The 14393-nt window shown below is 51.3% G+C and overlaps 1 protein-coding gene and 2 pseudogenes across 1 annotated transcript; 1 reads left to right on the forward strand and 2 right to left on the reverse strand.

The window, feature by feature from the left end:
• Positions 1-544: 544 nt before the first annotated feature.
• LOC114800447 (dolichyl-diphosphooligosaccharide--protein glycosyltransferase subunit 1-like) lies at positions 545-3838 on the reverse strand. Its single transcript, XM_028997834.1, is given in 12 exon segments — positions 545-784; positions 902-1147; positions 1225-1236; positions 1239-1346; positions 1423-1485; positions 1487-1562; positions 1637-1736; positions 1813-2005; positions 2090-2299; positions 2386-2692; positions 2767-2834; positions 3487-3838. Coding segments are annotated over 12 exon segments (1806 nt in total). The 5' UTR covers positions 3727-3838; the 3' UTR covers positions 545-601.
• A 3043-nt stretch (positions 3839-6881) lies between these two features.
• On the forward strand, positions 6882-8311 carry LOC114801040 (ras-related protein rab7-like; annotated as a pseudogene).
• Positions 8312-9037: 726 nt separating this feature from the next.
• Positions 9038-14391, reverse strand: LOC114801041 (embryonic stem cell-specific 5-hydroxymethylcytosine-binding protein-like; annotated as a pseudogene).
• Between the last annotated feature and the right edge of the window lie 2 nt (positions 14392-14393).

Here is a 14393-nt window from a genome sequence, read left to right on the forward strand (position 1 = left end):
AATGACATCATTTCACTTTAAACCGTGTTAGACATATTACGTACCTCGGTTTTAAACCGTAAACAAGAATAACGTTGACCTCTGACACCCAGTCAGTGTAAGGAGCTGTGTGGAGTGTGAGTGCCCCCTTCAGGACAGTTCAACACACAAATAAAATAAATACAATTTCATTGACAACTGATTTTATTTCAAAATTGTTTTACTGCCACTTTAGTCTGAGGAGAACACATGAATCCCAACCTCACGCACAACCATTATTATATGAACGATGATGGGAAAGAAAAAAACACACAAACCTTGTAGAAAATGTACGAAAAACATTGATATATGCAAAAAAAAAAAAAAAACTGCGGCCGAATTGGTCAGTGACAAACTCGTAAGAGCCCAGGGGTCACGGTTACTGCGAATGTCCTCAGAAAAAAAAAAAACAAAAAAAAAACGTAATGGTGCCGCGCTAGAACCCTCCCACCCAAGTGGTGCTGCGGTGACCGACGTCACACAGGCCGAAACACAAAGGCACATGTGGGGTTGATGCACACGTGGGAGGGCGGGGGCGGGGCGGGGCGGGGCCGTGAGGAGGGCATCGTTCTCGTGTCGGGAATTACAAGGCGTCCAGCAGGCCGTCGATGCGCGACACCAGCTCCAGCCTCCTGCCGGTCAGGCCCTTCTCGTTCTCGATGTACGCCTCCTTCTTCACCTTCCCTACCACCAAGCGCTCCGCCTCCTGGCAGGACCGGCACGCCAGGTCCTTCACCTGGCCGTCCAGCTTCTGCAGCTCCGCCACCTGCAGCATCGTCAGTCTCAGATGAGTTCTCGGTAAAAAGTAGTTTTGAACTAAACCAAGTCCATGTCCACATGCAGCATCATCCATTCTACACACACATCAGAGCTCCGCACGCACCTTCTCAGCCAGGTCGGAGCCCTCAGCCTTCAGCCGGACCTGCAGGGAGTTGATGTCGTTGGTCAGGGCGCGGTGGCTGGTCTCCAGGGCCTTGCGGCCGCTGTTGAGGGCGCCGGAGTCGCGGGACTGCTTGTAGCGGTTCACCACCTCGTCCATGTGGCGGTACAGACCCAGCCGCTTGTTGACCAGGGTCAGCACCTGCTCCGTGATGGAGGCCACCTTCATCCGCACCTCCGCCGCCGGGTCCTGGCGGGGGACAGACAGACTTCCATAACGCGGGCGGAGATTGGGTAACGGCGGTCTGTAACAGAAGGGAGGGGCACCTTGGTGATGGGAGAAGTCCATTGCGTACGTAGATGATGACTGTGAAGAAGAGGATGTAGAAAGCTCCAACCACCAGCAGGGGCTCCTGCAGCATCAGGATTTTATTGAAGGTGTAATGGACCTGGCAGGGAGGACATCGAACATTTGGTGAATAAATATGAAATTGAGGTAAATTAATGGACGGGGGACACGCTTACCACCATGTCCTGGATGTGCTGCTCCACCAGGTTCCTTTTGGTGGCCACAATCACTGGACGACCCAAACGTGTCCAGATAGGTGTAGTGCAGCTGATCAGGATCGCGGTCGATGTTGTACGGCGTGTCCATGTGAACGTTCCTGTCACAAACTCGGTTAGAAGCGGGCGTCGCGGCGGGTGAGGTATATTAGAAAAGGAGAGGGCGTGTCCTCACCTCGCGCCCTCCGGCAGGACGATCTTCACCGTCAGGAGGTCGATAACCTGGTCATCGTAGACGTGGTCCAGCAGCCTCATCTTCAGGGCGTACTGGTCGCCTGCGGACCAACAGGACGGGTTATTTACCGCACGGGCGCGTATGAAGCAGCCGGCGGCGAGCGGGACGCGCCGCACCCAGAGCGTAGAGGTACTCGTAGCTGGGCAGGTTGTAGCCGATCAGGTAGTGGGTCTTCCAGCCCCCGAACAGGGGGAAGCGCGGCCGCACCTCCACCTCCACGGAGTCCTCCAGGACCTGCAGGTGCGAGGTGGAGATGTTGCCGATCTCGTCGCGGTAGTACACGTCCTGGGCCGAGGCGGGCAGGATGGTCTGCAGGGAGAAGAACCGGCGTTCAGAATTCAACCGTTACAAGAAGAGAAGGTGAGTGTTCGGAGACGAGTCCTGCGCTGGGACCTTGAAGGATTTGATGGAGGAGATGCCGCTGTCCGACTGCCTCTGGTAGTCGTAGCGTGAGAAGGGACCCTTCAGGTCGGCGCCGGTGTGCCGCAGGTCGATGGTCTCCTCCACGGCGATGTTGCCCCAGTGGGACACCTCGATGGTGCGCGTGATGCTGCTGATGGTCAGGAAGGGCGTGTTGTTCTCGTAGTGGATCTTCATCACGTCCTAAAAGCAGAACGTGTCACAGGTTCACCAATGGACGAAATTAGAGCAGGAAAGGCTACCGGACGGGAGGGGAGTAAAATGTCCACCTGGGTGAAGGGAGCCACGTCGCGGAATGGTCCGTACTCGATCATCTCGTCGTTCTTGCTGGGGTTGCCCAGCTTGGTGTAGGTCTCCACGTTCTTGGACGCCAGCCGGACGCGGCTGCTCTGGATGCGGGTGAGGTACGGAGAGTAGAGGTAATGGTTGCCCTGGAACACCACCAGCTGCCTCTCGGCCTGCGTGATGTGGGTGGGGAACGGCTTCAGCACGTGGGTCAGCACGGTCTCCACCTTCACCTGCAGCTTCCCGCCCGGCGCCAGGGCGGATGGCAGCTCCACCTTGAAGAACTTCCCACTACAAACAGAGCACCAATTAGTCCACACTCATCCAAAGTAGCAACTCAGCTCTTTTAAACTATCTGCTCTCACCTTTGACCTTTGACATTTGTCTCTGTGAGCTCCAGCGTGCCATCTTCTTCCTCCTCTTCACCTTTCAGCTGGACAGAGACCATGTACAGATGTAACGACTTTTACATCCTCGTCTAGAGCTGCTATAATTTATTACAAACATGAGGAACATCACGCCTGCACCCCGAAAATTACCTAAATACCAGTAAATAATAGTCTAATTTGAACCTTGTTCAGGGACAAAAGGGGACTTTCAGATGCTGAGATCTGCATTTGGGGGTGACAGGGATGGACAGATTTTGCATTGGGATGCTGAGGATGCTGGGAGACATCCCAGGGTGGTAGTAGCCTAGTAGGTAACACACTCGCCTATGAACCAGAAGACCCAGGTTCAAATCCCACTTACTACCATCGTGTCCCTGAGCAAGACACTTAACCCTGAGTGTCTCCAGGGGGACTGTCCCTGTAACTACTGATTGTAGTCTGATAAAAGCTGCAAATGTAAGTGGGAGACGGTGCAGGTTGGGATGATGAGGGAGGAATGCTGTAAATGATAAAATGCTGTAAATGTAATGTAAATGTAGGAAGCCTCTGGACGTTACGCGCCAGGAATGAGAAGGGGGCGTGGCTGCCTGCGCGGAGGCGGAAGTGGGTCCCGCGGGGAACGCTGACGTGTCGCCGGTCGGTCCGAACCGAATAAACCAAATAAAAGCGCAGCAGGAGGCGCTTTTTGATACTCACGGCCGCGCCGATGTAGGCCAGGTGCGGCGCCAGCTCGGCCTCCAGGCCCACGGTGAAGCTGTGCGCCGCCGCGTCCCCCTCGTTGGCCAGCAGGATCTCCGCCGTGATCTTGGCCAGGTGCGTGGTCAGGTCCACCGTGCGCTTCACCTCCTCGTTCACCAGGCCGCCGCCGGCCGCCGCCGCGCAGGCGAGGAAGCCGCCGAGCAGCGCGACGTACGCGGGGACGGACAGACGCAGCATTTCCGCCCTGATTCTTCTTCTTCTTTTATTCAAACTCACGCCGCTGCGAGAAAGGCCGAACTATGGAGGCGAGGCGGGCAGACTGCGCATGCGCACCTAACCCGGAAGTCAGAATGATGACGCGCCATTCTTTCGTACGTCCGGTGACGCAACGTGGCGGGGAGAATAAATTATGACATTATTCATCTTTTTATTCTTGTCTAGAATAATAAAAGGGATGCATCTGCTGATTTTAAACTCATGATTGTGCCACACTTAATAAATTTTTCTGATTCACACAAACACGAAAAGGGCACAGAAACAGCAAAACCTCGGGTCATTTTAACATCCACAGGTAGGTAGGATCTACGTGTGAGCTGAATAAACGTCATTATTACATTATTCACGCAATAAATACTCGATCGGAATTTTATGTTCTAGGCTTCACGCCATCGAAGCCGACATGTTTACAACAACACGCAGAGGGGCGTGGCCAACGTGGACATAGCAGCAGAGTTTCTAGATCGGTCTCCGCAGTCGCCAGGCCTGCTGCGGCGGCCGGGAAGCTGTAGCTCTGTGGCGGGAGCCGATTTCACATCCCGACCCTTCAGCACGGACGCTGGCTGCTAGCACTCGGTTACGAGGACTTGTTTTTAGTAGAGTAGAGTAGAGTAACGACGGAGGTAAAGAAAGGGCCGGACAGGGCGGGTTAGTTCGTTCTTTAGTGCGGGACCGCAGCGGCCGAGCCCGGGTAAAGTTACACCGGCACGACGTTTCATCTCAGAGGTAAGAATTCCTCCAGGTTCCACGGCCTCCATGTCTCCCGTTTCACCACCACGTTTAAAACGGCGCCGTCGTACGTAGTTCGATTTCAGGGCGTAATTCCTCCTCCCGGCGCACGACTAGTTTCTGTTGACTGACTGTAACTAGTTGTCACGTCGCTGGCTAACCGAGCTGAGGTGGCGCTAGCTTCCCGGCTAAGCTAACAGCGATGTGTAATTAGGCCGCTAGATTATTACACCGCCGGGGGACCATCCCGTTCCGCAAACAGACGAGTGGAGGACTCTTTATCTCAACCTACGTTCCTGTTATAACCGCACACAGCGACTTTTATTCCATGTACGAGGTCCAGGCCCGAGTGCGGAGCGGCTAGTTAGCATACAGGCTCGCCGCTGTCAGTGCGCGGTGGTTTTCTTCTATAAATGTGCGTATTAAGTCGTGCATCAGAAATGTATTGCAGTGGCGGAGACCCGCGTCAGCGTGCAAAAAAGCCCGGCTCTGGTGTGGACGGGACTGTCGCGCCATGTGACCGGGATTTGGCGCCTGTCATGGGCTTCAGATTAGCCGCAAACTCCTTCATAAAAAGCTACAGGACGGCATCAGATATTCCCTCCCGGGATTTGTATGAATATTTCATTCCTTTTCCCCCCACGAAATTCACGCTTTATGTAAGTAACGTCTTTCTGGATGGCAATCCGTTCAGGGAAGCGTGCTGTCGGAGGAACATGTTTTGAGGATGTGGATGAAAAGTGAAGTGATTCAAGGTGAATGTGTCCTCTGTATGAAACCATCCCCCTTGGTGACTGTCACCTGGGCGGTTTGGGATTGGGCCACCACTGCCCTGGTCTTTATTAAAAGTCTAGTATGAAGTTTCGCGGCGGAGGAGGCCTGAGAGCATCGGGTTAAAATGCTCTCATCATCCCCATCATCTTATCAGTCTTCTTGTACTCAGTGCTGATCAAGGCTAGTGAATTCTGATCAGGGAGGACAATGTTGAATGTCAAGCATCACTTTGGTTTATCGTTGTTTACTTGTCTGTTTTCTGATCGGGGACTTGCTGTTCCCCATATCAAATGTTCTCAGATGGATTTCCCGCATCGGCCTGTCCATCTGACGCCCCTCACAACCCAACAGCCAATCACAGCCCAGCTGTCACTGACTCCAGATTGACGTGACCGGGGTTAATATCTGTGAGGAAGTGTAGGGTTTATCTCCAGGCCTGATGTGTGTGTGTGTGTCTTGTGACCCAGTGGTTTTCATATGGACCACATGACTGGTCTGAGAGAATATCAGCGCTGCACAAAGCGTTTATTCAATCCAATAAGCAGCCAGGATGTTTCAGTGCGTTTCAACAGCTGCTTTACATCCCAATTATGTTTATTTATAACCAAATGTAATATAAGGTTAATTATAAATGATTGCTTATTGATTAGTAGGGGTGTAAGAAAATATCGGTACAGCTACAATTACTCGCATGTTTTACGTGGTGATATTGCATCAATACAGGAAAACCAGATATATTAATATTTTTGTTGAGTCCACCGGGTGGTGCTGTTGAGCGTTTTCTTTAGTGAGGTCAGCGTGCAACTACAACCTCCACTCCTGTAGATGGCGCTGTACTGCTGGGCACTTTGCACAAATTAATAAATAAAAATCAGGTTCATCCAGTGATCTGCCAGTATATTTAAGATGTGCAATCAGAAGCCAATCAGAGAAGGGGGAAGGGGGCGGGGCCTTGGTCATGTTTCCCATACTGGTAACATCATGTACAGCACGTTTATAAAGCCAGAAAGGAATAAATGGTGCTGGGCTTGGATAGAGGGTTTCTGCTGAAGTGATTGTCATTTTGAAACACTGCAGCACACGGTGACACAACAAAATGTCCTCTGTATTTAACCCAGGGAGGGGAGCAGTGTGTGGGGACAGAACTTTGCTCAGTGGCACCTTGGCGGATCGGGATTCGAACCGGCAACCTTCCGATTACATGTTATAGTTGGGTCAGTGGTGTCCTGTCAGCAGGAGCCCCCTTTAATGGGAAGGTTGCAGGTTTGAGGTGCCACCGAGCAGAGCACCGTCCCCACACGCTGCTCCCCGGGCGCATGACATGGTGCCCACTGCTCACTCAGGGTGATGGTTAAATGCAGAGGACACGTTTCACCGTGACAACCGTGTATCACAAGTGACAATCACTTCACTTTCATTCATACGAGCTTTTATATATCTGTTTTGTGTTAAAAGTGTTGTGCAGCCCCACCCCTGCCCATCTTCCCGGGCGTGTCAGCCCTGCGTGTTTAGTGACATCCTTGCCAATACACACTCCCCGATTGATTAGTTATTTTTCTTCGGCATGGAGTGGTCACTTGATTTGACTTGTTTGTCTCTGCAGCTGTGACAGGATGACGTCCAGGAAGAAGGTCCTTCCTCAAAGTCATCATCCTGGGAGACTCGGGGTGAGAGAACCGGAGATGGTTGCCATCATGCACGTCCTAGTCTGAACTGTCTCCTGGGACTTTATCTCCTGCTCGTCTGATGAAACTGGTCTTTGTTCTCCGTTGCAGAGTCGGCAAGACGTCCCTGATGAATCAATACGTCAATAAGAAATTCAGTAATCAGTACAAAAGCCACAATAGGAGCTGATTTTCCTGACAAAAGAAGTGATGGTGGACGACCGGCTCGTCACAATGCAAGGTCCACTTCTCACCTTTTCCTGCTGGATTATCCATTAAAACAGCAGAAATAAAACGAATGTCCAACATGCCAAAAGAGTTTGTCAGCAGTACATGTTGTTCTCCATCTGTAGATCTTTATTTAGACCTTCACCGACCTTCAGTTCTTTCCACAACATCTCCACATATCAACATTATTACCACCTTCACTGAAAACGTGTTTCTGGGTGCTAATGTTCCATTTTATCGTCAGCTCTGACGGCGTCTCTGCGGCGTTCCTGTCTTTCAGATCTGGGACACAGCAGGCCAGGAGCGATTCCAGTCGCTGGCGTGGCCTTCTACTAACCGCGGCGCGACTGCTGCGTGTTGGTGTTCGAGGTCAACCGCTCAAAACACCTTCAAGACGCTGGACAGCTGGAGGGACGAGTTCCTGATCCAGGCCAGTCCCTCGCGACCAAGAAAACAACTTCCCGTTCGTGGTGCTTGGCAACAAAATCGACTGGAAACCGGCAGGTGGGGGATGAAAAGCGCGGAACCTCCGGTTCTGTGAGTAGCGGCGCGGGGTAATAAACGCCTCGTGCCTTGCAGGTGACCACCAAACGCGCGCAGGTTTGGTGCCAGAGTAAGAACAACATCCGTACTTCGAGACAGCGCCAAGGAGGCCATCAACGTGGAGCAGGCCTTCCAGACCCATCGCCCGCAAACGCCCTCAAACAGGTACGGAGCCGGGGCGCCGCAGCCGGACGCCAATGGCGCCGCCCCCCCCTGCCCTCCACCCGCCTCCTTTCTCCCCGGCAGGAGACCGAGGTGGAGCTGTACAACGAGTTCCCGGAGCCCATCAAACTGGACAGGATGGAGCCGGCAAAAGGCGTCACAGAGTCGTGCACTGCTGAGGGTCCAGGACGCCCGCCCCGCCCCGCCCGGGCCCCGCCCCCCAGCGTCCTCACATCCACAAGAAGAACACAGAAGTAACGTCGTCGTCTGTCACAACGCGGGAACACTTTAACGGGATTCAGTGCTAATGAAGATGTAGAAGATCAGGATTGAAAGGTTAATGATGTGATGTGTGTGTCTCCTGCATCAGAACCATTAACAATTCGCCGCAGACCTGCAGCTCGCATGAAGCAGGTGGGCGTGGCAGCGTGGGCAGGTTCCTGTGACCGAACGCGTCACTTCTAACACTTAAGGTCCAAATGACCCACAAGTCCAAGATGACATCACTCATCCGCAGACTCAGATAGCCAATGGGGAGTGGAGGGAGGGGACTAGAACTCGTCTTTTAATCGTCTGCCTCCATGTTGCCAGACTCGTACACGTCCACCTGCTTCAAAAACCGCTCGCTCAGATTGGCGGAAAAACACCAACGTCGTCGCCATCCGGATCTTTTACTGTCGGTTTATTATTACTAATTATTATTATTATTATTATTAACTGGAAACAATCACTTGACGATAAGAAAATAGGGAAACTAAACCTTCCGCATGGTGTGTTTGGAAAAGAAATAAAATGTTGTTGAATAGTGAAAGTTGTGGTTCTTCTCCTAAAGTGAAGTGATGCACAGCACACGGTGCAACACGGTGAAACGTGTCCTCTGTATTTAACCATCACCCTTGGTGACAGTGGGCACCATGACACGGCGTGTGTGGGGACGGGACCTTCATCAAGGGGACCTCAGTGGCACCGTGGCAGGTCGGGATTTGAACCGGCGACCTTCTGATTACGGTCCACTTCCTCAACCGCTAGATCACCGCTGCCTAGTGGCTGTTCCACTGTTCTTCAGCATGTATGAAATATTTGAGAAATGTGCAAATCCACACATGAAAAACAAGCATTTTAATTTCACTTTAACGTGTCACAAACATAAAAGCCGAGCAGCTGGTTGAGGTTCACGGCGACTTGCCGCCTTGGAGCCACCGCTGGATGAGCCCGGCCGGTGTGGCCCGTTTCGGGGGCGTGGCCTGTTCAGCCTGCTGGAGATCCTCCGGTTCCTTCCTCTTCAGCCACTTCATCATCATCCTGCTGCTCGCCGAGGTGTCCGGCGTCTGGACGGGGGGGGAAGCGTGAGTTTCCGTTAAAACCACGACAACGCATCACGTAGCCTAGCGGGTAACACACTCGCCTATAACCAGAAGACTAGAGTCACAGGTTCAAAATCCCACTTACCACCATTGTGTCCCTGAGCAAGACACTTAACCCTAAAATTGCTCCAGGGGGGGACTGTCCCCTGTAACTACTGATTGTAAGTCGCTCTGGATACGGGCGTCTGGTAAATGCTGTAATGTACCGGCGTTTTTTGGACGGAGGTGAATTCATTTCGAGGTGAGCAGGTGTTGCGCCGCACCTTTTTGTGTCCAGTATCGGCGGGCTGAATGCACTCTGCCGAGTCGTTGCGGGAATTGTTCACAAATGGGGGAAACGGGGTGAAAGGTCAAGCAGTTCTTGGGCGTCAGCAGGTGAAGTGCTTCCAGGGAGGGCACCTCGCCGAAGTCCAGCCAGCGCCGGACCTCTTCTTCTCCGTCCAGCACCGCCGGCATCCTGCCGCACAATTCACATTCTAGTAAACGATGGTTAAAAACGTGTACGAGCTGGGCGGGTCGTACCGGTCGTGGATGCTCTGCAGGTCACTGGAGGCCTGGACCGTGATGACGGTGTAGGTGTAGAGCACCTCGCCGCCCGAGGGAGGAGTCCAGCGGTCAAACAGGCCGGCGGATGGTCAGCAGCCGCCACCCGGGTCCATCCACCGCCGTCCTGAATGGGGAATATCGGTCAGCAGCAGGCATTTTCACGGTCAGGCGGGGTTCACCGCACTCACCTTCTGGTCTTTCGCTGGTGAGACGGAGCTCTGCTCCTGGGGAAAGTAGATGAAGAAGGGCTGCTTGTCCTTCTCCTGCCTCCTCCACTCGTAGAAGCCATCGGCTAGAACCACGCAGCGCTGGTCCCCTGAGCAGCGGATCCTGACACACAAACACACACCTGGTGGTGCAGCGCTCAGGCTCCAGGCCTGGAGGAGCTGGAGGAGCAGCTGGAGCAGGTACCTTGTAGGACTTTCTTCTCCAGCAAGGCCCTCGCCGCGGCAGTTGCTGGTGCTGAACTGCATTTTGCTGGGGTCGCTCTCTCGGAACCACGACGGGACCAGACCCCAGCGCATCGCGGCCAGGACGCACCTCGTCCGTGGGAGCGTCCTGCAGGGAGACCCCGTTAAAGCCGCGTCTCAATCAGAGCCGCCTCCATCAGTACCCTGCGCTCCCGGCGTCACCTTCTGGAAGTGGCTGCGGGACAGCAGCACGGGGCTGAAGGACTGGGGGCTCTTGTTGTAGAGAAGGCCGGTACTTGTCCGCGTCCCCGTCCCTCCACTGCGGAGCCCGCCGGCGGGACCCTTCGCGGTCCCGGTACCTGGCGGACCCGGCTCACCTCCCCCGGCGCCAACGTGCAGCGGTCCGGCCGCACATCTTCCGGACTGCGGTCACGTCGTCTCGCCAATATTTATTATTTCGCGATTTGACGTTTACGTTATTTAAGTACCGTTAACCAGCTAGTTTAAATTAGCTAAAGCAGCGCTTCAGTGAGATGAGCTGGTTGTCGTTTCGCAGCGAAATAGGTTAAATAAAACCATTATCGGCGTAAAAGACGGCACTTCCGGTGGTAACGCGGACAGTAAAAGTCCCGCTACGGAAACGACAGCAGCGTTTCGTTTCATTCGGTTCAAAACTGCAGCTTGACTCGTTCATTCAGTCGCAGAAATGAGAGCCTCGTTCGTTCATTCGGTTCAAAACTGCAGCTTGATTCGTTCATTCCATTCGCAGAAATGAGAGCCTCGTTCCTCATTCGGTTCAAAACTGCAGCTTGATTCGTTCAGTTCAGTCGCAGAAATGAGAGCCTCGTTCCTTCATTCGGTTCAAAACTGCAGCTTGATTCGTTCATTCATTCGCAGAAATGATAGCCATCGTTCGTTTCATTCGGTTCAAAACTGCAGCTTGATTCGTTCATTCAGTCGCAGAAATGAGAGCTTCGTTCCTTCATTCGGTTCAAAACTGCAGCTTGATTCGTTCATTCATTCGCAAAATGAGAGCCTCGTTCGTTCATCATCGGTTCAAAAACTGCAGCTTGATTCGTTCATTCAGTCGCAGAAATGAGAGCCTCGTTCGTTCATTTCGGTTCAAAACTGCAGCTTGATTCGTTCATTCAGTCGCGAAATGAGAGCCTCGTTCGTTCATCTCGATTCAAAACTGTCAGCTTGAATTCGTTCATTCAGTCGCAGAAATGAGGCCTCGTTCCTTCAATTCGGTTTCCAAAACTGCAGCTTGATTCGTTCATTCATTCGCAGAAATGAGAGCCTCGTTCGTTCATTCGTGTTCAAAAACTGCAGCTTGATTCGTTCATTCAGTCCAAGAAATGAGAGCCTCGTTCTTTCATTCGGTTCAAAACTGCAGCTTGATTCGTTCATTCAGTCGCAGAAATGAGAGCCGCGTTCGTTCATTCGGTTCAAAACTGCAGCTTGATTCGTTCATTCAGTCGCAGAAATGAGAGCATCGTTCTTCCATTCGGTTCAAAACTGCAGCTTGATTCGTTCATTCATTCGTCAGAAATGAGAGCCTCGTTCGTTCATTCGGTTCAAAACTGCAGCTTGACTCGTTCCTTTCAGTCGCAGAAATGAGAGCCTCGTTCGTTCATTCGGTTCAAAACTGCAGCTTGATTCGTTCATTCAGTCGCAGAAGAGAGCCTCGTTCGTTCATTATCGGTTCAAAAACTGCAGCTTGATTCGTTCATTCCAGTCGCAGAATGAGAGCCTCGTTCGTTCATCGGTTCAAAACTGCAGCTTGATTCGTTCATTCAGTCGCAGAAATGAGAGCCTCGTTCGTTCATTCGGTTCAAAAACTGCAGCTTGATTCGTTCATTCAGTCGCAGAAATGAGAGCTTTTCGTTCCTTCATTCGGTTCAAAACTGCAGCTTGATTCGTTCATTATCATTCGCAGAAATGAGAGCCTCGTTCGTTCATTCGGTTCAAAACTGCAGCTTGATTCGTTCATTCAGTCGCAGAAATGAGAGCCTCGTTCGTTCATTCGGTTCAAAACTGCAGCTTGATTCGTCATTCAGTCGCAGAAATGAGAGCCTCGTTCGTTCATTCGGTTTCAAAACTGCAGCTTGATTCGTTCATTCAGTCGCAGAGCAAATGAGAGCCTCGTTCGTTCATATCGGTTCAAAAACTGCAGCTTGATTCGTTCATTCATTCGCAGAATGAGAGCCTCGTTCGTTCATTCGGTTCAAAACTGCAGCTTGATTCGTTCATTCAGTCGCAGAAAATGAGAGCCTCGTTCCTTCATTCGGTTCAAACTGCAGCTTGATTCGTTTCATTCATTCGCAGAAATGAGAGCCTCGTTCGTTCATTCGGTTCAAAACTGCAGCTTGATTCGTTCATTCAGTCGCAGAAATGAGAGCCCTCGTTCGTTCATTCGGTTCAAAACTGCAGCTTGATTCGTTCATTCAGTCGCAGAAATGAGAGCCTCGTTCGTTCATTCGGTTCAAAACTGCAAGCTTGATTCGTTCATTCAGTCGCAGAAATGAGAGCCCGTTCCTTCATTCGGTTCAAAAACTGCAGCTTGATTCGTTCTCATTCATTCGCAGAAATGAGAGCCTTGTTCGTTCATTCGGTTCAACAAACTGCAGCTTGATTCGTTCATTCAGTCGCAGAAATGAGAGCCTCGTTCCTATCATTCGGTTCAAAACTGCACGCTTGATTCGTTCATTCATTCGCAGAAAATGAGAGCCTCGTTCGTTCATTCGGTTCAAAACTGCAGCTTGATTCGTTCATTCATTCGCAGAAATGAGAGCCTCGTTCGTTCATTCGGTTCAAAAACTGCAGCTTGATTCGTTCATTCAGTCGCAGAAATGAGAGCCTCGTTCCTTCATTCGGTTTAAAACTGCAGCTTGATTCGTTCATTCATTCGCAGAAATGAGAGCCTCGTTCGTCATTCGGTTCAAAACTGCAGCTTGATTCGTTCATTCAGTCGCAGAAATGAGAGCCTCGTTCGTTCATTCGGTTCAAAAACTGCCAGCTTGATTCGTTCATTCAGTCGCAGAAATGAGAGCCTCGTTCCGTTCATTCGGTTTCAAAAACTGCAGCTTGATTCGTTCATTCAGTCGCAGAAACTGAGAGCCTCGTTCCTTCATTCGGTTCAAAACTGCAGCTTGATTCGTTCATTCATTCGCAGAAATGAGAGCCTCGTTCGTTCATTCGGTTCAAAACTGCAGCTTGATTCGTTCATTCAGTCGCAGAAATGAGAGCCTCGTTCGTTCATTCGGTTCAAAACTGCAGCTTGATTCGTTCATTCAGTCGCAGAAATGAGAGCCTCGTTCGTTCATTCGGTTCAAAACTGCAGCTTGATTCGTTCATTCAGTCGCAGAAATGAGAGCCTCGTTCGTTCATTCGGTTCAAAAACTGCAGCTTGATTCGTTTCATTCAGTCGCAGAAATTAGAGCCTCGTTCGTTCATTCGGTTCAAAACTGCAGCTTGATTCGTTCATTCAGTCGCAGAAATGAGAGCCTCGTTCGTTCATTTCGGTTCAAAACTGCAGCTTGATTCGTTTCATTCAGTCGGCCAGAAATGAGAGCCTCGTTCGTTCATTCGGTTCAAAACTGCAGGCTTGATTCGTTCATTCAGTCGCAGAAATGAGAGCTTCGTTCCTTCATTCGGTTCAAAACTGCAGCTTGATTCGTTTCATTCATTCGCAGAAATGAGAGCCTCGTTCGTTCATTCGGTTTCAAAACTGCAGCTTGATTCGTTCATTCAGTCGCAGAAATTGAGAGCCTCGTTCGTTCATTCGGTTCAAAACTGCAGCTTGATTCGTTCATATCAGTCGCAGAAATGAGAGCCTCGTTCGTTCATTCGGTTCAAAACTGCAGCTTGATTCGTTCATTCAGTCGCAGAAATGAAGGAGCCTCGTTCGTTCATTCGGTTTCAAAACTGCAGCTTGATTCGTTCATCCAGTCGCAGAAATGAGAGCCATCGTTCGTTCATTCGGTTCAAACTGCAGCTTGATTCGTTCATTCAGTCGCAGAAATGAGAGCCTCGTTCCTTCATTCGGTTCAAAACTGCAGCTTGATTCGTTCATTCATTCGCAGAAATGAGAGCCTCGTTCGTTCATTCGGTTCAAAACTGCAGCTTGATTCGTTCATTCAGTCGCAGAAATGAGAGCTTCGTTCCTTCATTCGGTTCAAAACCTGACAGCTTGATTCCGTTCATCA

This window comes from Denticeps clupeoides, chromosome 12, assembly GCF_900700375.1.
Source record: "Denticeps clupeoides chromosome 12, fDenClu1.1, whole genome shotgun sequence".
In the NCBI taxonomy this organism is placed as follows: Eukaryota; Metazoa; Chordata; class Actinopteri; order Clupeiformes; family Denticipitidae; genus Denticeps; species Denticeps clupeoides.